Source organism: Dermacentor variabilis, chromosome 6 (genome assembly GCF_050947875.1).
Source record: "Dermacentor variabilis isolate Ectoservices chromosome 6, ASM5094787v1, whole genome shotgun sequence".
Lineage (NCBI taxonomy): Eukaryota > Metazoa > Arthropoda > Arachnida > Ixodida > Ixodidae > Dermacentor > Dermacentor variabilis.
The window spans coordinates 16,834,463-16,859,416 of NC_134573.1; the positions used below are offsets into that span (position 1 = coordinate 16,834,463).

Genomic DNA, 24,954 nt, shown 5'->3' on the forward strand with positions numbered 1-24,954 from the left:
GGTTCTTGATCCATAGGTGGGCGAGCTGTCAGGCTTCTTCGGCGCACTGGAGATAGGTCGCGATGTCAAGATTCTCTTTGTCGGTGACGTGCGGCAGCATGGCGTCGAGCGTCGTCGTCGGGTTCCTGCCGTAACCCAGCTTAAACGGCGTGATCTATGTTGTTTCTTGCACCGCCATGTTGTAAGCAAAGGTTACATACGGCAGGACCGCGTCCCACATCTTGTGCTCGACGTCGACGTACATTGCTAGCATGTCGGCGAGGGTGTTGTTCAGGCGCTCCGTGAGACCATTCATCTGCAGGTGGTAGGCAGTTGTCCTCCTGTTGCTTGTATAGCTGTACTGCAGGATGACTTGCGTGAGCTCTGCTGTAAACGCTGTTCCTCTGTCGGTGATGAGGACCTCTGGGGCACCATGTCGCAGCAGAATGTTCTCGACGTAAAATTTCGCCACTTCGGCTGCGCTGCCTTTTAGTAGAGCTTTAGTTTCAGCAAAGCGGGTGAGATAGTTCGTTGCCATGGCGATCCACTTATTTCCGGATGTTGACACCGGAAATGGTCCCAACAATCCATCCCAATCTGCCGAAATGGTCGGCAAGGAGGTTTGATCGGCTTGTCGGTGGTGTCTTGCGTCGCTGACAGTCTCGGCATGTCTTGACGTAACAGGCAACGTCGGCGGTCAGACGCGACCAGTAATACCTTTCCTGTATCCTTGACAGCGTTCGGGAGAATCCGAGGTGCCCAGCGGTTGGATCATCATGTAGGGCATGCAGTACTTCTGGACGCAGCGCTGACGGAACAACAAAAAGGTAGCTGGCGCGGACAGGGGAGAAGTTCTTCTTTACGAGCAGGTTGTTTTGTAATGTGAACGAAGACAATCCGCACTTAAATGCCCTAGGTGCTACGTTGGTGTTCCCATCCAAATACTCGACGAGGCCATTTAGCTCCAGGTGAGCTCGTTGCTGTTTAGTGAAGTCTTCCGCGCTTATTATTACGAGGAAGCCGTCATCATCCTCGTCGTCTTCTGGCGGAGGATCGATGGGGGCGCGTGATAGGCAGTCGGCGTCTCAGTGTTTTCGTCTGGACTTGTAGATTACCATGATGTCATATTCTTCAAGTCTGAGGCTCTACCTCGCCAGCCATCCTGAAGGATCCTTTAAGTTAGCTAGCCAACACAACGCGTGATGGTCGTTGACTTTGAGTGGCCTGCCATATAGGTAAGGACGGAATTTTGCTGTAGCCCAAATGATGGCGAGGCATTCCTTTTCAGTCGTAGAATAATTGCCTTCCGCTTTTGACAGCGACCGGCTAGCATAATATATCACCCGTACATGTCCGTCTTTCTTCTGGACTAGCATGGCACCGAGGCCTAGGCTACTGGCGTCAGTGTGGATTTCGGAATCGGCGTCTTCGTTGAAATGTGCAAGTACTGGCGGTGACTGCATGCGTCGTTTTAGTTCTTGAAATGCGTCGGCCTGCGGCGTTTGTCACTTGAACTCGACATCAGATTTGGTTAGATGCGTTAGCGGCTCAATGATGCGTGAAAAGTCCTTGACAAAGCGCCTGTAGTAGTCACACATGCCAAGGAATCTACGCACTGCCTTCTTGTCGATGGGCTGCGGGAACTTTGCGATGGCAGCTGTTTTCTGCGGGTCGGGGCATACTCCGGATTTGCTAATGACGTGACCTAGGAACAGAAGCTCATTGTAAGCAAAGCGGCACTTTTCTGGCTTCAGAGTGAGCCCTGATGATTTGATGGCCTCTAGCACTGTCGCAAGCCGCCTAAGGTGATCGTCGAAATTTTCGGCGAAGACGATGTCATCCATGTAAACAAGACACGTCTGCCACTTCAATCCTGATAACACCATGTCCCTGATGTGTTGGAACGTTGTAGGCGCCAAGCACAATCCGAATGACATGACCTTGAACTTGTAGAGGCCGTCTGGCGTGATGAAGGCAGTCTTTTCGCGATCTCTCTCGTCGACTTCTATTTTCCAGTAGCCAGACTTGAGATCCATCGACGAGAAGTATTTAGCGCCGGCTAATTCGCAAGCCGCCTAAGGTGATCGTCGAAATTTTCGGCGAAGACGACGTCATTCATGTAACCAAGACAGGTCTGCCACTTCAATCCTGCTAACACCATGTCCCTGATGTGCTGGAACGTTGCAGGCACCGAGCACAGTCCTAATGACGTGACCTTGAACTCGAAGAGGCCGTCTGGCGTGATGAAGGCAGTCTTTTCGCGATCTCTCTCGTCGACTTCTATTTTCCAGTAGCCAGACTTGAGATCCATCGACGAGAAGTATTTAGCGTTGCAGAGCCGATCCAATGCGTCGTCTATCCGTGGAAGGGGGTATACGTCTTTCTTCGCAATCTTGTCGAGTTGACGATAATCAACGCAGAAATGTAGGGTTCCATCTTTTTTCTTCACCAGGACAACAGGAGATGCCCACGGGCTTTTCGATGGCTGGATGATGTCGTCGCGCAGTATGTCGTCGACTTGTTGTCTTAGAGCTTCACGCTCTCGTGTTGAAACTTTGCAAGGGCTCTGGCGGAATGGTCAAGCGCACTCTTTGGTGATTATGTGATGCTTTGCGACTGGTGTTTGTCGAATCCTCAATGACGTCAAAAAGCAGTCTTTGTATCGTCGGAGCAAAATTCTGAGCTGTTGCTGCTTAACCATAGGAACACTTGAATTTATGTCGAAGTCTGGTTTGGGAACTATGGTCGTCAGGGTAGATGTGGCAGAACCGGAGAGAACAAACGCGTTACTGGTTTCCAGAATTTCCTTGATGGACGCGATCGTAGTGCCCTTGTTGATGTGTTTGAACTCCTTGCTAAAATTTGTCAGCAACACTAGTTTTTCCTTCGTGCAGTCGAGCAATCCCTCTTGCGACGCAAATTTCACCGTCTAGCAGTAGACGTTGGTCACCCTCATGACGCCTTCTACGTCGGCAGGTGTTTTGGTGCCGACGGAAATGACAATGCTGGAGCGAGGCGGGATGCTGATTTGACTTTCGAGCACGCTTAAGGCGTGGTGACTATGAGAGCTCTCCGGTGGTATCGCTCGATCTTCCGACAGCGTTATCGACTTCGGCTTCAGCTCGATGATTGCGCCGTGTTGGTTGAGGAAGTCCGTGCTGAGAATGACGTCTCGTGAACACTGTTGGAGGATAACGAAGATGGCAGGGCAAGTCCGGTCGTGAATGGTAATTCTTGCCATGCAGATTCAACTCGGCGTAATGAGGTGTCCTCCAGCGGTCCGAATTTGAGGGCCCTCCCATGCAGTCTTAGCCTTCTTCAACTGGGCGGCGATGTGTCCACTCATGACGGAGTAATTGGCCCCTGTGTCGACGTAAGGCGGTGACTGCGTGGCCGTCGAGAAGCACGTCGAGGTTGGTGGTTCTTTGTCTTGCGTTACAGTTAGGTATTGGCGTTGGATCACGGCTGTGTTGCGTTGACCTGTGGCTGGTATGGGACATTGTCAGGTCGTCTTTTGTCGTCGTGTTCTTTGCTTCCACACTTCGTCGGGACGGTGGCGTGTTGTTATGTCGTCAAGGTAGTCTCTTCGGCGTCTTCGTAGGTGGCGGAGGATCTTCGTCAGTTCGACGAACAACAACCGCACCTCCATCGGTTGATGCTGTTAGTGTTCCGGATATGGGCTCGCTGACCGGCCCCGGGCTGGGCCAGTGTTTGGATGGCGCTGTGGCGACAGGTAGGAGCCTGGTGATGGTGAACGGCACGGTCGTTGAGGGCTCCACTGAGTAGCGGCGAGGTAGTCGGCGATGTTACGAGGGCATTCACCTTCCCTCGGGCGCTGTGCGTTGACGGCAAAGCGTCGCAATCCCAGGTCGCGGTATGGGCATCGGGGGTACACATGGCCGGCTTCGCCGCAGTGGTAGCAGAGCGGGTGGTGGTCGGGGGCGCGCCAAATGTCCGTCTTCTTTGCGTAGGTGCGCAGGCCAATGGATGGGCGTGCTGGCAGCGGCGGCGGTGGACGACGGAATTGGGGCGTTACAGGGCCCTGGCGCGGTCGCGGAGGGGGACCTTGACGGCATGCGACGGCAGCGTAGGTCATCGCGTCTGGCTGGGGATGCGGTAATTGAGGTTGCACCTCAGGAACTCCCAGTGATCGCTGAACCTCATCTTTCATGATGTCAGCGATCGAAGCTACTTGAGGCTGCGACGAAGGGAAGACCTTGCCCAGTTCTTCGCTCACAATGGCCCTGATGGTTTCTTGGAGATCAACGGAGCCCAGCGCTTCGATGGCGCACTGAGGCGTGAGCACTTGGCGGTTTTATTGCCTAGTACGCATTTCTAAAGTTTTCTCAATCTTCGTAGCCTCTGTCAGGAACTCAGCTACGGTCTTCGATGGGTTTTGGATTAGTCTGGCGAAAAGTTCTTGCTTTACGCCTCACATCAAGAAACATACTTTTTTCTCTTCGGGCATTTCCGGATCGGCGTGCCGGAAAAGACGGGTCATCTCTTCTGTGAAAGTGGTGATGGTCTCATTGGGTAGTTGGCCTCGGGTTTCCAGCAGAACTTAAGCCCTTTCTTTTGGGACAACACTCGTGGACATCCGCAGGAGGTAACTGCGGAACAGGTCCCATGTTGCAAGGGTGGCCTCTCGGTTCTCAAACCAAGTCCTTGGGCATCTTCCAAGGAGAAGTACACATGTCGTAGCTTATCCTCAGATGTCCAGTTGTTAAAGGTCGAGATCCTTTCGAAGGTTTCGAGCCAGGTTTCCGGATCCTCCGACGTAGCTCCACCGAAGGTAGGGGGCTCTCTGGGTTGAAGTATGATGGGTGACACTGGGGCTGCCATTGTGGTTGTCATAGCCACAATCTTTTTGGTTTTCTCAGGTAGAAGTCCGTGCTCCAGGGGCAGCTGTTGTAGGTGACGGCTTGCTCGACGTCCTGGGACTTTGTTGGTGCTCTCTTTGCGCTCCGGGCTTGGATCACGGCTTGTCGGGGGCGTCCGGTACATGGACGAAAAGCACCTCCATCAGAAGTCACGTGGTGGTGACGTTGAAGAACACAGTAGCATTACTGTGAAAGACAAAACTAACTTTTATTGGGCGAACCTGTGCCTACAAAAACAGGCTACATCTATAGCACAACGATAGCGGCGAACACGGTCGGCGATCGTCGAAAATCTGATGAGCGGGTCAAGCGCGTCGGCTTTTATAGATCAGTCGTCGAATGTTCCAGAGTAACCACTGGGACCCGCGTGTCTTTCGCAAAGTTCTACGCTATTCGCATCGTGCATACATGCAATCAGATTACACAAGTTGCGGGGAACCATCGGAACCACAAGTTGTGGGGAATCAGATTACACAAGTTGCGGATAGAACCATCGATAACATTCCAGAAACTTCTTTTACATGCAGGCGCGTCCTGCGCTTTACGATAACATTTGTTAGGTGGTGAGAAGTGGTAACCCGATAAAGATAAAGAAGTACTGTGGGGTCTCTCTCACCCGTACTCTTGGGACAAAGGAACGACAACACAGTAGTGCAAACAATCACAAGGGCATTTATTGCACCTTTCATAGATCAGTGCCTGCTAGCCGAGTTGCTATCCACAAAACATGCCGATGGGCGCGCGACAAATCCAGAAGTCCGACTCACTGCGACCGGAAGCGAGCGAATATGTTCGCCCCATGCTGGATCCCAACGCCTGGTCCTTCGCGTGTATGGTCACGCGAATCGTGGCGCGTTCGAAGGCGGCCACGCGAGGCGGTCTCGCAGAAGCATCGGTCGCCGCGCGCACGGAATGTCCACGCCGCGCGCCGACCCGCCAGGGAAGAGGGTCGCTGCACGTGCGGCACGGCACGTCCGTCCCGCTTGCTGTCTCGAATCCCAGAGAGACAGCGCCTTGTCTCCCGGCGCCCGAGTAACCCCGCAGCGGCGCGACGCTCGCGCCATCTCTTGCACCGCGCTTGTACCATTCCAACCGCCGCGGGCGCCAGGCCACGCGGCGGGCGAAGCCGCCCTGCAGGAGACGAGCCATGCGGGAAAACTAGATCTCAGGGGAGGCGTGAGAGTCACGCATCCCCACAGTACACATGTCAATAATAAGGGTCATAAAAGAATCGGAGCACCAAGAAGATATGGCGGTAAGGTCGGATTGCGGCGCAGCATGATCAAAGGTGTTAGTGATGACGCGGTAAACTACACAGCTGTTGGCTAAAAGTTTTATTGAAAAAGTAATGAACTTGGGGAGGTCATTAATAAAATTTAGAAAGAGTAGTGGACCCAAAACAGACACCTGAGGTACACCAGACTGTACAAAAGCGATAGAAGAGTCATGTCCGTTAGCAGATACATATTGGAAGCGGTTAGAAAGGAAACATTCAGTCCAGTTCAAGATATTAGTGTCAATATTAAGTTTTCGCAACTTAAGGAAAAGCAATTTGTGAGACACAGAGTCAAAAGCTTTCGTGAAATCCAAGAATATGCAATTAATTGTTAGTCCTTTCTCTGCAGCACTAAATAAATCATCAGCAACAACCAAGAGCTGAGTGTCACTTGAAGAAAATTTCCCAAAATTATGCCGACAGTTAGTGAAAAACGAGTTTGATTCCAGAAAAGTAAAATTTGATGCGAGTAAATGACATGTTCCATGAGCTTACAGGGTACGCTGGTTAATGATATGGGCCTATAATTAAATGGAGAGCCAGTGGGTCTTGACTTATGCAGTGGAACCACCTTCCCTCCCTTCCAATGAATAGGCAAGGTGGATAATTCTAGGGACTGAGCAAACACATGCGACAGTATTAAAGAAGACTACGTCACCATGCTTTTAAGAAACTTGGATTTGATATGATCAATTCCTGCACAAGAAGATATCTTTAGCTTTGTAATCAAACTAGCAATACCAACAGCATCAAAAGAAACAGGGTTCATAGGAATGTAATCTGCAAATGGGATGTCAGGATAAGCATGGGGTGATGTAGCAGAAAATAGTGACGCGAATACATCGTTTAATATTTCGCAGCAGTCATTGGGGGCTATAGTATCACCATTTTCGTCACACAATTCAATCGAGGATAACTTCTTGTCACTGACTATATTCCAAAATTTCTGCGGGTAATCATGAAGAATTGAAGGCAGATTAACTTGATAAAATTCGCTCTTAGAAAGTGCAATACCTTGCTTGTATTTGCAGTCAGCAGTGACATAGGCGTGCCAACGCTCTGCATAATTAACTGTCTTGGTGTGCCGAAAAAGTCTCTTCTTTTTATTTAGCAGACGTTTAAGACACACATTGAACCATGGTGCCTGTGAATTAGAGGTGATACATCTAATTAGAATGAATCGATGAATGAGCGAAAGTATTTTCTGCTTAAATGGGCACCAATATTCTTCAACGGTTTTTGAGTGGAGGTTAGGAAAATAGCCAGTGATAAACAATTCTAATGCTTGGTTATTAGAATCAAAGTAAGCATTTTTTATAATCGCGAATTTGTTTGGATGATTTAATCAGAGGAACAGAAGCGGCGTGAGTCAAACTGCATTATACAATGATCACTTAGACCTGGCAGGTAAGTTATAATGGAAACAAGGCCGGGTGCTGTCGTGAGGATCCAAGATATTAGCAGAATGTGTCATGCACCGAGTTGGTTTAAGAGTGAGCTGTGTTAAGATAAAGTCCATCAAATGTTGATGAAAGATGACAGGGTGTCTACCAACTGGGAAAACCGGGAATTCTCAGGGATTTTGAGTAGTCTGGAAAAAGTCAGGGAAAACTCGGGGAATTTGGGCCTCTATCAGGGAAAATTAGCGCCAATTTTATTGAAAGGGTCGAAAGTCGCGGTAATGCTGGCTCGAGCAACAGACAGGAATCGTAATGAATCGTCTTTGACGCGCCGTCGTCGGCTGGAGGAGTTGCCAGTGTGCAGCCAATGACCGACTTGCCAGATTCCTGATAATTTGGACGGCTTTGCGGCACCGCCACGTAACCCATAGAGTCAACGTATCAGAACGTGTGAAATTTCGGACGCAAAAACTCTTCGCCGTCCGATTTTCCGGACGTTTTGCCGTGACCACGGGTCCGAAACAGCAATAATCAAAGGTACCACCGCTGCCGTTTTGATTACTTCACCACCTCGAACCGACACGCTCGCACGTAGATCCACTGGCAGCCGTTGCCACCACTGCGGCAACGCTAGGCCTAGCTGCTTCGATGTTCGCTATGAAGCTTCTTGCCGTTGGATGCCGAGTTTCTTATTAAAAGAATTAGCTGCTGCATTCAGCGATGGCATGGACTCCGAATTTGTGGTCCTCGTGATTGACTTAGGAACTTAGAAAACATGGTGCGTTGCATAATGCCGGTTCCCGAAAGTCAGCTTCGCCTCTGTACACAAGTGTTACATGGTGAAGCATACGCAGAAGTATTGTAGTGAAGCATAACAAGCGTGGGAAGGGGATATTGCCACGGTACACAATATGCATTCCTTAATTATACACGCGTGCACCCTGTATTTCCTGTCACAGTACGAGCGCCGATATGCCTAATATGTGTACCGACAGGCCTTCAGAGCGTTTTCGAACGTGCCTGTCGCGGTTTGAGCCCTTAAGGGCAGTAAATGACACGCATTTACTTTTTTTCCAACTGGCCGATTTTTCGAACGTTTTCCCGACCCCTAGGGAGTTCTAAAAATCGGTCATGGACTGTGCAACTGGCCAAGATGCTTCAAATTGTCCTTGGGGTGAACGAGTGGCAGAAGGAGGACAAGAACAGAAATGATGTATGCATTGAGGAATAACGGGAAAGGAACCTTGCTGCCGCCGTTTTGAAGAAGTTTGAGCTCAAAAAACAAAATTTTGGCTGATGCCGAGATGCAGGTGTCCCTCATCCAAACCAAAATAAACTCTTTAAAGCAGTGAAACACAACACTCAGGCGTCGTGCGCGGGCTGAGAGTAGGACAGTTGTCAGTAGTCAGGACAGTTGAGGTTGACTTACGAGCGGTTGAGAGAGAATCTCAATTGTGACAGAGTTCAGGCCTCATACCACTGAGCTTGCAATCAGTTGATAGAAATAGCTCATATTCGAATATATTTGCTTCTATGTGCATCTCCTTTTTATTCGTATTTGTGAATGTCTGACTTCATTTGCAATTTTTTTCGAAGACACTGTATTTGCTGTGCATTTTACTAACCCCTGCCTTCTATTCTCTTTTTGAATAACATAAACACTACTCCTTAGTATTCAAATAGGATTAAGTTGCTTTTTTATTTTTTTCATGTGCTTACTAGAGAGTGACAGCATCAGGCGATATGGTTTCAGCCCGTCTTGACCTAAAACATAGTTCTGCTTCACTCAGGGAAGTGTGCAATGGCACTCAGGGAAAACCTGGAAAACTCAGGGAATTTGGAAATGTTAACTTGGTAGACACCCTGGATGAGCACTCGGACAAACAATTAACTACTGAGGGAAAATCAGTACACCAATTAGTTAAGGTTATCCCGGATCAAGAATGGATATGAGGGAAATCTTACGGTTATACTGCTGAGCGCATCGTGAAAGTCTGAACAAAACATGTTACATGATGTGGGTGAGCGGTAACACACACAAAAAATGAAGTCCCTGTGCTCGGTGCGTATGTGGGTGCATACTAATTCAAGAGGTGACGAAAGCGCTATGTCGCTGCAGATAATCCCGTCAGGGACAACTATCGGTACACCGCTGCCAGTGCACAGGTCACAATCATATCGAAAGAATTTGCAACTATTTTGACATGCCAATATCTCGCGGTCAGTAATTTTACTTGAAAGCCATGTCTCGGCCAGCACCACAATATCAACTTCACATGTGTTGATAACTGTGGACAGCTGATTGCGCTTATTGCATACACTGTGTATGTTGGAATACAGGACGGAAACCGATCTTTCTTTAGTACCATGGGGTGGCTATAACTGTGGTGTATGGGAAGTGCTTGAAGTGGCACTGGATATGTTAGTACTGTTGGCAGTCCTGCTATGGGAAGGATTCATTTCACGTACTTGGCGGGCAACATGACAGTATATATAGCACTTCTTGTTAATATACAGTTTATTGAAACGACGCATGAATTGTTGGCCGCTAGCCTTTCTGAATTCAACTAGCTTTTTACGCGATTGACGCGTAGCCATGCAAAAATCTTCACCAACGGAGACGCTCGAGTCACGGAATTTGGAACATTGAGAAATATTTTCCCTCAGTTTTGACGAAGCTAATTTAACAATAATAGGTCGTGGTTGTTTGGTGTTGTATTAGCCTAATCTGTCAGCACATGAGATAGCATCGTTAGAGACACTAAGATTTAAAGTTCTAGAAAGGACATCGAGTACATGCTGTTCAGATTGTGTCCTTGTTTCAGAAGGGTTGTCTGCAAGGCCATAGAAAATAAGGTTGTCCCGATGTGATCTGTCCGCAAGCTCATCCAAACGTGAAGCAGCAGCATGGCCATTAACAGCTTCGTTAATAATGCCTGGCAGATTCGTAATACCTTGGGATGACTCAAAGGACTCAACAAGGAACTCAACAGCCGCAAGACAGATAGCTAAGTCGGATACCTTTTTCTCCAGTTGCTCTTGGTTATTTTTCACGAGTGTAAGCGTTTTGATCAGCTCAGCATGATGAGCGTTCGACTTAGTTGACAGAGCAGTAATTGCGGCGAGGACGTCGCTATTCTGGCCTTCCTTACGACTGGAGTTCGATTCTACGTCCCCAGGCAGAAGTAACTTGACTACACATACACATTCGCTGGCAGTGTCAAACAAAACAAGTGGGCCGGGGAAGAGCAGCAAAGAACGACTGCTAGAGTGCCTAGTGCGCAAAGGCGGGTATCTACTAACCTGCACAACACTAATATATTGAGGTTATAAATGGTATTCTATCGACAAGAGATTATGAAAAGTTAAATACTTTGTTATATTTAGAATTTCGTCATGTTAAAGTTTGTTGTGTCAAGGTTTAACTTATATTTTTTGTGAGAATATGTAAAGAAAAGTCACAAGTGCCCTTTTCTGTAGCTCTACTGTTGGCCACAGACAAAGTATTGTTTCAGTGTGAAACTGTAGAGGCTAGAATATATAGAGGCTAGGAGATTGAAGGCTCCTGTTGCCTATGGTGGAAAGTGGTGCTTTCGTACACCACATTCTCTGTTTCCATGAAATGAGCAGAGAACTTTTTGGAGACAGTCTTGTTGATTTTTTATTCATCTTCCGAGAGCCCAAATGTTTGGAAGATTTTCCTGGCTTCTACAGCTGTGTTTGGATTTGGACTTCTGACCTTGCGTTCAGGCATATGGCGTATGTGTAGTCATCGAACTCCTGAACCTATTCAGGCCATTCCTACGTCCGGTCGAAGCTGAAGTTCCCTGGCGGTGGAATTGCCAATGCGGTAGCCGGATTGGCGGGTGCTGACGAGGGAGTGTCCATCGCACAAGCCGCTGTTAGTTGAGTGCCACAACAAGCGCCCGCCCAGACATGCGGAAGATGAACACAACCCCACTTCTGACACCCTGTCGTGTCTATGGTATGCCATGACCTAAGAGCAGACTCAGACTTGCCAGTTGACAGATGCAGGGCAAAAGGACCCCTGTGTTTATTCCTGTCTTGCCTATATACTGGCTGCTCCTGATAAGGCACATTTGTCTGCTCCATTACCTCAGTTGTGCACAACCGTGTTCCCACAACTCAGAGTGACACCACACAGCTGCAGCACCCTGCATTTTTGTGTGTGTTCTATGGTAAAATAAAGCGCTTACTACAATGTTCCTATGCCACATTATTGGCTCTAACAATTAAACCTGACTACTGGGTGTCTGCACCAAAAAGAAAAGGAATGAGCCACCCAACACCTTCGGCACGCCCGCCTTTGTGCTGTGCACCTCCCAACCTTCATTGCATCACCCTAAGCATCATTGCTAGCTTTGCGTGCCCTTCTCCCTTCTACCCCTCTGATAAATAAGTGGACTACATGAAAGGGATGGAAGGGAGACAGAAGGTCTGTGATGGTGTAGGTCAATGTGATGGAGGCTTGCCGTGTGAGGCGCTTGGCTCAAAGGTGGGTTGGCGAAGGCGTGCAGCATGCAGGTGGGTGCGGCATCTTGGGGCTTTTCTTTTATAGAACTTTGCACTCTTTTTTTTCTTTATGTGCACACACCCAGTAGCCGTATTAAATTGTTATAAACAGTAAAGGTTTGTTCAGACGGTTGTAACGTTAGCAAAGTGTGCATCTATCAAAAAGCCTGTATCACGCGTTACTCGCATTAAGATCTTGTCGTGCACATTGTAAGTTGCATATGTTACGCTTCTTAGGACCAGGCAATCAAAACATGAGCTGGCCAGTTGTGTCTCAATGGATTTCACCATGGTGAAACCACCGAAAAACTCTAGGCGAAGGCACCAAAGAAATGCGGGCACCATTGCAGCTTGAACAATGTACATACGCGTACACAGTCATAGCTGTTGCTGTAACTGTGGATGCCGGAAGTCGCGTCACAGGAAATTTAAACCGAAACTGTGGCGCCTGTTGGCCACATCATAACTGTCGTGTCTGTGTGAAATGCAAATGTAGTGGGCCTTTGAACAAATACGCTTGCGTGGATGATGACTGTTGCGCTCTTAATGTTTCATACGTTGCAGTCTGAACAATTTTGTTGCGATATAGCGTTTGCACTTGCATATCTTGCGACATATCTGCACATTACGTACGTAGTACAAACAAACCATAATACAGTAAGGGAGCATGTAGTAAGTGATAGAACACATACCAAAATTGATGGCGCATTGGCTGCTCGTTGTTATATCTGATATATTGTCGAGACCAGTATGGTTATCCATGTAAGTGGGTCTGTCTGTATCAGTGCAGAGTTAAGTCCTTATGCGATGTCATAAGTGAACTAAATGAACTTCATTGTGCCGAATAAACAGAATAAACCAAAGTGAAAACCATGCTCAGTGTATGTGAAAACATGGTTTTTGTCAAGATGCTCAATAAAACCCGATTTCACTACATGTTCTAGTATTGTACAGCCAATGAAAGTGACACTGGTTTGTAAATATGCACGCTACTTCAATCACCAGCTTTATCTTTCGGTGTGAGATCTGCTAATTTGCAGTCCTTGAGCAGCTTTTTTACATTGTAATGATTTGTTAAATGTCACATCTAAGTAATTCAAAATGTATGCGCTCCAACATTTGAGTGTTTGACTTGGTATGCTGTTAGGACTAAGAGCGGTACAGGAATCTAGTTTACTCATGAGAACCCATGTGCCTGACTCAGTACTTAAGATGATAAAGGTTGAATAATGAGGTTTGACCCTATGATCTTCACCAGGAGACACTCACTAGCCACTAAAAGAAGAGTGGGCACTGTCATATCGAGAGCAAGTAGCGAAGTACACAATTTTGGGTTAGCTCTTTCATTACTACACCGAGTCAAATTGATGACCATTGATTGACAGTTTTAAGCATCAGTTACTGCGTATGCAAACAGTTTGGCAGACATGTAACTTCACCTAGTAGTTAACTCAGAAATGAGCTTGGCATACGGAGCAGTGTGTGCAAGATGGGCAAAAGAGAAAAATAAAGGTGCAGCATGTGAAGCAAGGTACCCAACCAAGGGGAGACGCACGTACCTGTGTTGTAGGCTGTGCAAACACAACATCTACAACTTATTATTTTTTCTGAACGTGGATTAGTTTATTCTAGACATCAGTAAATGAGCCAAACACATCGAGCAGTTTAAAGACGTTGACTAGCCACCACTCGTTGCGCCTTACCTGAAGTCTTACCTGAAGCTTTATAAGAAATCTGATGCAAGTTTCATACCTACACGCATGTTCACTCCCACATCGGTGTGGCACTGCTCTGTGGATGCTACAAGTAAAGGTAACAAGGAACATAGCTTTGGGTTACAAGTGGCAGCAAAATTATCTGTGATTTCCTTTTGTTAATTTTTTCGTTGATCAATGTAAGCTTATAATCAGCAAAGAAAAATAAAAGCACAGCTGTATGAGTAACACGATGCCAAATAGGAACATGTGCACATTTATAAACCTTTGTAAAAGTCATTGTAATAAGAGAACAGTGTTGTATCACGTTCACCACCCATTCATGCCATGACGTGCACCCTGTACTTGTGTAACTTTCGCCATAGTGCTGTCATTGGTGTTTCTGTCCTATTTTGTAGTTTTCTTGGTTCATCCATCATCAGTACCTCCTGCACAGATGCATATTCTTTGAACTGGGCATTTATTGCATAGATGCACTTACAGTCTATTAATGCATAAGCATTCATTGGCAAGCTCCCCAGCCTGGTCACTCAGAAAGTGTATTGCCTTGTATCTGCATGAAAATGCATAATTTGCAAGGTTAAGACATTTAATTGTTATGATAGTTTAAATCTAGGTAATTGGTAGCTTTTAAGCAATAAGGAACAACTTAAAGCAAGAAAATAAAAACAGAATCCCATAGAGATACATAGGGCTACCTAGAAAATGCTTCGGGAAGCTTATACTAGGGCCAACTGAAATTTGGGGATGGTTCAACTTTAAATTTGGGATTGGGTAAACTTTAGATTTGGAGGTGTGCCAACTGAAATTTGGGTGTGAGCAAACTTGAAATTTGAAGGTGGGCTAACTTAAATTTGACGATGGGCCAACTTGAAATTTGGGTGTGGCCCAAGTTGAGAGTTTGGGGTGGCCCAATGTCCAATTGAATGCTGCGGAGCATCCATTGAGTTACGAACGCCTTGCAGGCAAGCGAGTACATTGAGATGCTTGGCACGTTTTCATTGGGCCCTTTCAGGGTCAATGACGTAAATACATGGCGCCGCGAACAAGTCCAAAATGGTCGATGCTGCATATTTATGGCGCCGTCTGTACGTTTAAAGAGCGAACCAATTTCCTCACTTTTTCTTTTTTGGCATGTGCTGCCACTATGTGGGAATATAGGGAATTTTTTTCTCGCGCCTCCCTCTCTCGATTTTCATTGCATGGTTTGTTTTAGAGCTAGTTTGCTCTGGTGCATCTATATACTACCACTCGCGCATTGGCGCGCGCGCGGGTGGGCGGCGGTTTGGGCTTTGTTCTGCGGGTGGTTTCAGCTTCTTGCACTCGCAAAACTGATCGCTATCTCGTTACAAATTGCTCAAAGGGTGACTGCCTGTTTCTCGCTCGTTTAGTGCTCACAGGGGTGCGTATAGGAAGGATGCTGCCGTGCATGCTTTTCCTTTTCTTTTATTTTTTGGAGACTTGCAAAACCTAATCGCCTCTGGTTGGCGATAAGATGAAGATTAGTGGAAGTTTGTCCCACATTTTGCTTTTTTGACGGGCACACAACGACATAGTTTTCTTGAGTGCGCTCACCTAGGCAGCTTGATTACGCTGTGAACGTAAATATTAGTGTAAGAGCAGGAACATTTAACACTTGCGAAATATTCTTGCCTGCGCATTTTCTAAGCCTTGAGCTATGTGTATAACAATTCATCAAATTTCTCATTCTTTATTTCCTTTTTTTATTGTTGTTATTTATGAATAAACACTACATATATACCAACGCAAAATTTTTTTCACTTTACGGTCACCCTAAAAAAATTATGGTAAATTTTTTTCAAAATAAGCACCTCAGAAAAATTGGAATCTGCAATAAAAGAAAAATCGACCCTGAGCAGTCGCATATGGCAAAAAAATCGAGCCCGAAAGGGTCAACGAGGCGCAGTCAAAATGCAGGTGAAAGCTTGCGTGGACGAGAAACATGCACATAACACAGGCTTGCGAGAGCGACGGCGAGGGTGACATGGCATCGTGGTGATGCACTCTCCCCTCATGCAATGCCTCATGTGCTACTGTGGCAGCTGGTGTTCCCTTTCGATCGCTCTGCTCTGTCGAGGCGCGCCTGTGTTCTGGCTCAATTGGTGCAATTCCAATGAAGGAAAGGCAAGGAAGCTACGCTAAGCAAAAACAAAGTTCCAGCTGAGCCAAACAATGCTTATGCATTGGTAGACAGTTCTCCGAATTTCTGTAGCTTTTTGTTCAGCAGCCATATGTGCTGCATCTTCTTAGTGTGACACTTCAGCGCTCATCCATTGTCTTGTGTTCCTTGCAGCTGCTGCGGGAGCTGAAGCACACCAATGTCATCAGTCTGCAACGAGTGTTCCTCTCTCACAATGACCGAAAAGTCTACCTCCTTTTTGACTTTGCTGAACACGATTTGTGGGTGAGCTGTCACACATGTCGATCTATCTTCTCTGTTCCTGGTGTCTTCCACCTCACAAAATGCGGGCATGTCATTATCTGATAAACATCCTGTGTGTTATAGTGCAGTTCCTGTTTAATCTTTGGTATGAGAGGAGCACTGTCATGACAAGGCATTTTATAAAGCCAGTGCGAAATGTTGCCTGCAACTGCACACTTTGAGCACTGCTGGATTTTCATGGCTGTGTGTCCTCCACTACGCACTGCGCATTCTTGAATTTGGCCTGCACTTGTTATACTTGGACTGTGTGTTTTGGCACAAGTGATTTCTGCATTTTTATTAGTACTTCTTCAATTTGACATTGAGAGGCAACTTGAGATCTGCCTATGTTAGGTGGTCTTTAAAGAAAAGCTACCTCTACTGCAGCTTTTTTTGCCAGAACAGTTATAAAAGAACCAGGCGAAAGCAGGGTTGTTTGAATTTCTAAAGGAAGTTGAATTTAAAGGCTGTGTATAGTCTGTTCGGTAAAACAACAAGCAGGCTTATTTACATCACTTGAGACATGTAATGTAGAACAGGATGTCCATTCAACTGAGGAGCTTGTGATTTATCAATTGAATGGTGATCATATCTGGTGCATATGGAATCTTACCAAATACTTGGAAATTGAAATAGGAAAGTGCGGTACTGCATCATCACACATTGTTTTAAAGGAATGTAAATGTGGTCTGCTTGCCCAAATAATAAATAACTGCTTAAATTGAGAAAACAGTTTTGAAGGATGCCTAAAAACGAGGCATCTCTGTTCATTGTCTGGAAATTATTCAACGGAAGTTATCTTCTCCATGCGTTTTCTTAACAATTGGTGCCTCTCTGTAGCAATCACGGCTTCCCTGCTGCAGACTCATTCAGAACAGCAACCACATGTAGCTCTCTTCCATCCAGTACACTCCAGTGTTGTTATCCCTTATATTTGACCAGAAATGAATATTTGACAACTTCAAATAATGAATCCTCAAATGGAATTATAACATGAGTACCAATGACAATTCAATTTGCATATCAAATTTAGAATACAGCAGAACCATTCTAATACAAAAAAAAAAACATAATATCCAGGGAACATATTGCATGAACATGCTCTTTAGTTATGTGAACGTACTGTTAAATAATAAAACAACACTCTGCATGGCTCAGCCTCTCAGGAGTCTGATGTATTGGATTTGGCAGAAAATGAGCGACTTATTACGCAAGTAGCCGAAAAAAGTCTGTTCTCGAATGATCTCTTTCGGCGGTATACCTTCACTTTCGCAGATTTTGCCGCCAGATGCATTGGCGTGTATGAGCGATGGCATTCTTGGCACAGTGCCAAGCATGCTGTCTTCTCATATTGCCAGGATTGCTTTCATTCGTCGACATGTCTGGTGCTATGAAACTAAAAGTGGTAGAGTAAAACCTCGTTAAACCGTAGTTGGCTGGAGCTTGGAAAAAGTACGTACTAAATGTTGGTACTGCTCAACTGAAATAGCATGAGATCGCCCACATACCTTTCAAAAACTGAACTCAGAGAGAGTGCGATGAAAGGGGAAAAAGACATGCAGTATTTATTCACTTTGTGCGACAAAAGTGTTATTTTCGTTTGATGCCGCGGCAGCCTAGCAGCGACGACAGCGGCCTCAAACTTACTGAACCTGCGAGCCAGCTTTTCAGCCAGCCCCCTCTTCTCGGCAAACACTTGCATGGCAGATTCCTCGTTGGTATTGCATATTTTCCGTGCACGTGGGCGGTAGCGCTGCAGAAGTTGCAGGGCACCTTTTTAATTGCGGGGTGCTGTTCTCGTCGCTGACGTAACGTGCAGTTTCTGCCACTGTCGGGTTTGAATTGCCTGTGCTGTCGCTTTCCGTTATGTCCTCATCATTGTTGCTAGTCGACTGTAGTCATCACTGGCGCTAGTCGTATTTTGGAAGCGGAATCAAGTCTTAGCTGGGTGGTTTTGCTCTTGTGAGCACTGAATAACGATACAGGTTCGGGCGCATGGCAGAATTGCTGTGCCATAAGCATAGTGTCTGTGTAACAGACGTGTCGTGGCTTGTGTATGCAGCACATAATCAAGTTCCATCGGACAGCCAAGGCCAACAAGAAGCAGGTTCTGGTGCCACGTGGCATGGTCAAGTCTTTGCTCTACCAAATTTTGGATGGAATCCACTACCTGCACTCCAACTGGGTCCTGCACAGGGATTTGGTACGTCTAATCCAAAACGCTCGCACAATTGTGCTCACCTCTGTGCCCTGTAGTTTCACTTGTATTGAATGGAAGCAGTGGAGAAGGCATCTAGAAATGTGGCATATCTGCTCAAATGTGACTGGCTGGTAAACAACCACCTAGCAATGTCAGCATGCAAGTGGCTCATATGGGATGGGCATGTGCACTGCATCAGGCTGAAATAACTTGACAGATTGGGATTCGACTAAGTGAGCTGTTTTTATCATGTTCCTGGTCACATATCCTTCTGGCCAGGGTGTCTACCAACCGGGAAAACCGAGAATTCTCTGGGATTTTGAGTAGTCTAGAATAACTCAGGGAAAACTCAGGGAATTTTTGCCTCTATCAGGGAAAATTAGCAGTAATTTTATTGAAAGGGTCGAAAGTCGCGGTAATGCTGGCTCGAGTAACAGACAGCAATCGTAATGAATTGTTTTTACGTCCTGTCGTCGGCTGAAGGAGTTGCCAGTGTACAGTCAAGGACCGACTTTTCAGATGCCCGATAATTTGGACGGCTTTGTGGCACCACCACGTACCCCATGGAGTCAATGTATCAGAAGGTCTGAAATTTCGGACACAAGAACTCTTCGCCATCTGACTTTCCGGACATTTTGCCGTCACTACAGGTCCGAAATGGCATTAAAGGGAAGCTGTAAGGTTTTCCAGAAAAAATAAGTGAGCGTGTGTACATAATCGTTTTCAACCCTCCGAATTCGAATATCGTATCGAAATTGAGCGAAAGAAAGCGCAAATATATTTCATTTCGACGAAAAGTGCAGCAGCGGACACGCCCAGCTCGCGCGTCTCATTTCCGTCTGTGATTGGTCGGACGCCTCGTGACGTCAACTCTAGTGACCGACCGCTGCCGCTACACATGAAGTGCGGTGCCAGGTAGTTTGGCGCTGTAATGGAAAATTAAGAGGTAATGGAAAATTTAGAGAGGCTGCGTTTTTCTGAGGAGTTCGGCGTTACTCCCGACATGTACGAGCCGATTGCGAAGAGCCGGCCTCTCGAAGAAGCAAACGATGCTGGTGCGAGCAGTGCTTTCGACGCGAACGAAAGCTAAGTCTTGGGATCTCCTCGTGTTGGAAATGCTCTTTGGTGAGTATGTTTTTTTTCAAAGCGATCTAGTGATCTTGCCGATCTTTCGCCGATCTTTCGCCGATCTAGTGAGCTCGTTTCCGGTCAAACAACTGTAGTGTTGTGTTCCTGCATGCCTCCTCGTGGAACGTAAGTGGGGTTGCGATCGTCGGCATTTGTGCGCTGTCCAAAGCTGTCGGAAATCTACAAAGACGGTTTAAACGCGTGAAAAGCTTCCCGGTTCATGCAGTACGTGTAGTGACCTTCATCTGTGCGCCATCCGCACACTACTCCTAACCGAAGTCGTAAAGGCGGCGAATTCCGTCGGCTACGTGAGACCACTCTATATACACGCAGACGGACCAACAAAGGAATGCAGGGTCGATCGAAGCAGATTACGATGGCACGCACGCGGAAACAAGCACGGTCAAGCACGGTCGCGCAGGCTGCGAAGGAACAAAACACGAGTTGACGTCACAACACCGCGGTTTCCGGTCTCCGCTCGCATCGTCAGCGTCAGCAGCAGCGCGCGGCATTCGACGGGGGGCGGAACTACAGCGCCATTTTAACCGACGATTACGGCGCTCCTAATTGAAAAAAAAAAAACCCCCAAATTTTACCTACATGGTTTATAAGGTTCCCGCATCCGTATATGAACGTCTTATTGAATTCGACAGACTCTTCAGCTTCCCTTTAATCAAAGCCACCAACACTGCCGTTTTGATTACATCACCGCCTCGAACAGGTGCTCTCGCACGCAAATCCGCTGGCAGCCGTAACCACCACTGCGGCAACGCTAGGCATAGCTGCTTCGACATTTGCTATGACACTTCTTGCCATTGGGTGCCATGTTTTTTAATGAAAAAAATTCGCTGCTGTAAGCAATGGCACGGACTACGCCTTTGTGGTCTAGAAGCTTGGAAAGCACGGTGCGTTGCATAATGTCTGTTCCTGAAAGCCAGCTTCGCCTCTGTACAGAAATGTTACTCGGTGAAGGATGTGCAAAAGTATTGCGGTGAAGCATAAGCGTGGGAATGGGCTATTGCCACTGTACACAGTATGTATTTCTTAATTGTACATGCGATTACCCGGTATTTTCTATCACAGTACCACCACCGATATGCCTAATATGTGTACTGACATGCCTTCCGAGCGTTTTCGAATGTGCCTGTGGCGGTTTGAGCCCTTAAGGGCAGTAAACGACATGCATTTATTTTGTTTAACTGGCCTATTTTTTGGACGTTTTCGTGGCCCCTGGGGAGTTAAAAAAAATCAGACATGGACTGTGCAACTGACCAAGAAGATGCTTCAAGTGGTCTGTGGGGCGAACGAGGGGCGGAAGGAGGACAAGAACAGAAAGGACCTACGCATTGAGGAATGAAAGGGAAAGGAGGCATGCTGGCGCTGTTTAGAAGGAGCTTGAACTCGGAAAAAAAAAAAGCAAATTGTTGGCTAATGCCGAGATGCAGGTGTCCCTCATCTAAACCAAAATAAACTCTTTAAGGCAGTGAAACACAACACATCGTGCGTGGGCTCTCAGTGTGTCAGGACAGTTGAGGTTGACTTACGAGCTGGTGAGAGAGAATCTCAATTGTGACAAAGCTCGGGCCTCATACCACTGAGCCTGCTATCAGTTGATAGAAATAGCTCATATTCGAAAATATTTGCTTCTGTATGCATCTCCTTTTTATTCGTATTTTAGAATGTCGGACTCGATTTGAAATTTTTTTCGAATACATTTTATTTTCTGTGCATTTTAGTAACCCCTCCCTTCTATTCTCTGTTTTAATAACATAAACAATACTACTGAGTATTCAAATTGGATTAGGTCGTTTTTTAAAAAATTTTTTTTCATATGCTTACTAGAGAGTGACAGCATCGGGCGATATGGTTTCAGCCTGTCTCGACATAAAACATAGTTCTGCATCGCTCAAGGAATTTTGCAAAGGCACTCAGGGAAAACCTAGCAAACTAAGGGAATGTCAACTTGGTAGACACCCTACTGGCTCATTTGATCATTTTCCTGAATTTTCTTTTTTGGCAATTTGCAGTGAAACGCAACTCCCATCCAGGGACGACATTTAGATGGACTTGCTTTTCACTTCACAGTCTTTCATTTTAAAAAGATTCGCATAAAATAACAGTCTCTTCACATATAAAAATGAAATTTGGCTATGCTAGCTGATGCACAGTGCTTGCTGGCTACAATGAGCTTGTGTTGCTGCAAAAATGACCCCAACTGTGTGGTGCATGTGATACTGCAGAAATGACCTTGTTGATCCTTGCAATTATCCTTATTACAGCAGAGAATGTCATTTAAGGGAAAGCCTTAGCTTGGAGCCTCCTATTCGAATACATGGTAATGGAGGAATTGTTTTTCTTGGCAACCACTGCACCAAATGTGATCTGGATAAAGCAAAATGGCAAAATTGATTGCTCTGTAGCCCGACAATGAAAAATGAAATCATAATCATAATTCTGTAAATTGCATCTAATAGTAGATCTAAAGCTGACAAAATTGATGTATGTATTATACATGGCTCTTAAGTACATCACTGATATTTGTGTAGGACTTTTCCAAAACCCTAGTAAACATTGTAACAAGTTATTGTAAGAATTAATACCACTGCACCAAATTTGATCAGGTTTGTTGCATTTACAAGAAAAAGCTAAGTTCTAGTGACTGTCACAAGGGAAATATTTATTTATATAGTCACTTTCTTAATAAAAATTTTTCAAAATCGTAAATTTTTTGAAAATGGAACTATAAAATTGATTACTCTGTAATTCAGCAATGAAAAATGAAATCATAACCATAATTCTGTGAATTGCATCTAATAGTATAATATCTGATAGAATTAATATAGCAAGATTATCCGCTTTGGATGTTCTAACAGATGCAGTTTACAGAACTGTGATACCTGTTCTTGGTGCAGAATTACGGGTTTGTAAAGACTCCATGCTTTTAGTTTCTTTCAGACTTACGAATTCATGCCAAATTTAAAAAAAATTCAGGCCCTATGTCAAAATTACACTTCCAACGGTCACTAGAATTTATCTTTGTCTCTAAAATGCAACAAAATTAATTAAAATTGACACAGGGGTTATCTCAGCAAAGCATATCTACATATTGCATGTACTGTGTTTACATGATTCTAACACATCCCCCAATCTAATGTGCACCGAACTTACGTGGGCTTAAAGTAAGAAAGTAATAGTGCACCCAAATGTAGCATCAATGTAACATGCTACTGATTTTTGAGCATCGCACGCTTAATGCAAAGACGTGGGATCGTTCCCCCAGCTGTGGCAAGTTGTTTTTCATGCCCTTTCATTGCCATGCATTTCTAATTTCTTTAATTCAGTTAGTAAGTACAAGTTGTCTCCCCTATGTTGTCCTTGGTGTCTTTGTTGGCTTCTTATATGATTTATAAAAATCTGGCACCTCGATTAACCCCCTTTCTTCTAATTTATAAAAGAAAAATATAGCATGTCCCTATGTTCGCTATCACAAAGAGTGAGGTGCGCAGAATTTACTTTCACAAAATGGGAATTTTTTTTAGCGAGCTTTCCTAATGGAAAGCTGTGCGTAATCATTGCCATTTGCGTTTCATTGGCCCCAGATATGAAGCACGCAGGGCAGTGTTCTTGAGTGATAACTTTTAGAGGTACTATCACTTTCACAAAATTTTACGTGACTCTGCGTCAGACTTGTTGAAGTATGCGGCTGAGAGAATGTTACCACAGAAAGAACAGCGTTTCAAGATGGGACTCAAGGGAGGAACCAAACATACACTGTCTAACAACTGCATGTTTTATTATTTTGCTGAGCCTTTTATACAGAGCAATAAAGGCAGTGCCAACAAGAACATGAAAAGAAAGCACTCCTTGATCAAAAGGTAAAGAAGGAAAAAGGGAAAAAACCTAGCGCCCAGTGCATTCTTGTTACAATGCACTCCAGCTGAAACGGGGCAACACAAGATGGCAGACAAAGAAAAGTGGTTCTGCTGCCTTACATGCACCAGATGTCACACAATCTTAAAAGAATCGGTTAGGCTGCAAGCCTCAACATTGTTTTTTGTGCACCGTGCAAGTTATTTGGCCTGTGCGCTAAGGTCGGCTCCGACATGCGTACTTAACGGGCGTGTATGACCAAGCACAATAACCGATTTGTTGACTCTGTGCAAGAGATGGTCTATTTGGTGCCGTTAAAATGTGGAAAACGATATATTGGCCAGTCAGGCCATTGTATCAACCATAGGCTTAGAGAGAATAATAAGAATGTAATAAATCTTGCAATCAATGGAAACCTTGCCTGGCATTTTCAGCAGTCTAGATGTAAGCCAAGGTTGTTGCAGAGTGAAGCATTGCATAGACACCCTGATAAATGCACCAAGGAAATCTTAGAGGCTTTTGTGATTAACCGCTTAAACGTTCATTGTGTCAGTATCCCATCTCTAGAGCTGTCCAAGAAAGAAATTGATTTTCTGAAAACTCCATTGTAAGAAGAATGCGCTGAGGTCTTCGTGAATTCTTTCCCCTTTTTCCTCCTTTCCCTTTTGATCAAGGTGTGCTTTCTTTTCATGGTCTTGTTGGCACTGCCTTTATTGCTCTGTATAAAAGGCTCAGCAAAATAATAAAACACGCAGTTGTTAGTCAGCACAGTGTGTGTTTGGTTCCTCCCTTGTGTCCCATCTTGAAACGCTGTTCTTTCTGTGGTAATGAACCGACTAGCACGCCAGTCAATCCTTGAGAGAGAGAGTGTTCCTGGCAGTCCGCACAGGTAGCAAGGGAGGCACAGTGCCGGAAACACTAGTGGTTGTACGTGCTGATGTGCCAAGTAATGCGAAATCTCGCAAAGGTGATAGTGTCTCTGAAAGTGATGGTAGTCTAGCACAAGATAAACCCACGGCAACATGAAAAAAAAAGGGGGGGGGGGGGGAGGGCTCTGCTACTGATGGTGATGACTGATGGGTCTGTTGGCTATCTGTTGCGAACATGGTTTTTGTTTCGTATTGGATTGTGATGCTTTTGTTTCATATTGGATTGTGATGCACAAGCAATTTTCGCAGCCATTTTCTTTTAGAATAAAGGTGCGCGTTAGATTCGTCTAAATACACTACTTTAATAGGCCGCATTGGAATTGGGCCCAAGCTAAAGCTTGCTTTTAACATCACATTCTCTGCTTTCGATGACAGACCCCGTTTGGAGTGGAAGGCTTTGAGGCTGTGGAACAGCACTCGGAGTGCACTGCGAGCAACACGAGGGCTCTTCACAGTGGACTGTAGCCTCACCTCCAGGCTCTAGAACGATATGACAGATGCCTGCGCACAACATGTTTACACATTGCATGTGTGCATAATTCACTGTGCTCTGTCATTGTCATCCACACTCCTTACACAGGGACCTGCGGCCTCTGTTTCT

General features: G+C 45.7%; 1 protein-coding gene across 9 annotated transcripts in view; it reads left to right on the forward strand.

Moving 5' to 3' along the window:
• The window catches only part of Cdk8 (cyclin-dependent kinase 8), a 368,498-nt gene that overhangs the window by 43,385 nt on the left and 300,159 nt on the right, over positions 1 to 24,954 (forward strand). For 8 of the 9 annotated variants that reach the window (XM_075694821.1, XM_075694827.1, XM_075694819.1 and 5 more), the window contains exons 4-5: positions 16,098 to 16,208; positions 18,289 to 18,429. In XM_075694821.1, the coding sequence (XP_075550936.1) occupies positions 16,098 to 16,208; positions 18,289 to 18,429 (252 nt within the window). Of the gene's footprint in view, positions 1 to 15,520; positions 15,929 to 16,097; positions 16,209 to 18,288; positions 18,430 to 24,954 lie in introns of those variants that run through there. The other variant, XM_075694825.1, reaches the window with a different exon arrangement.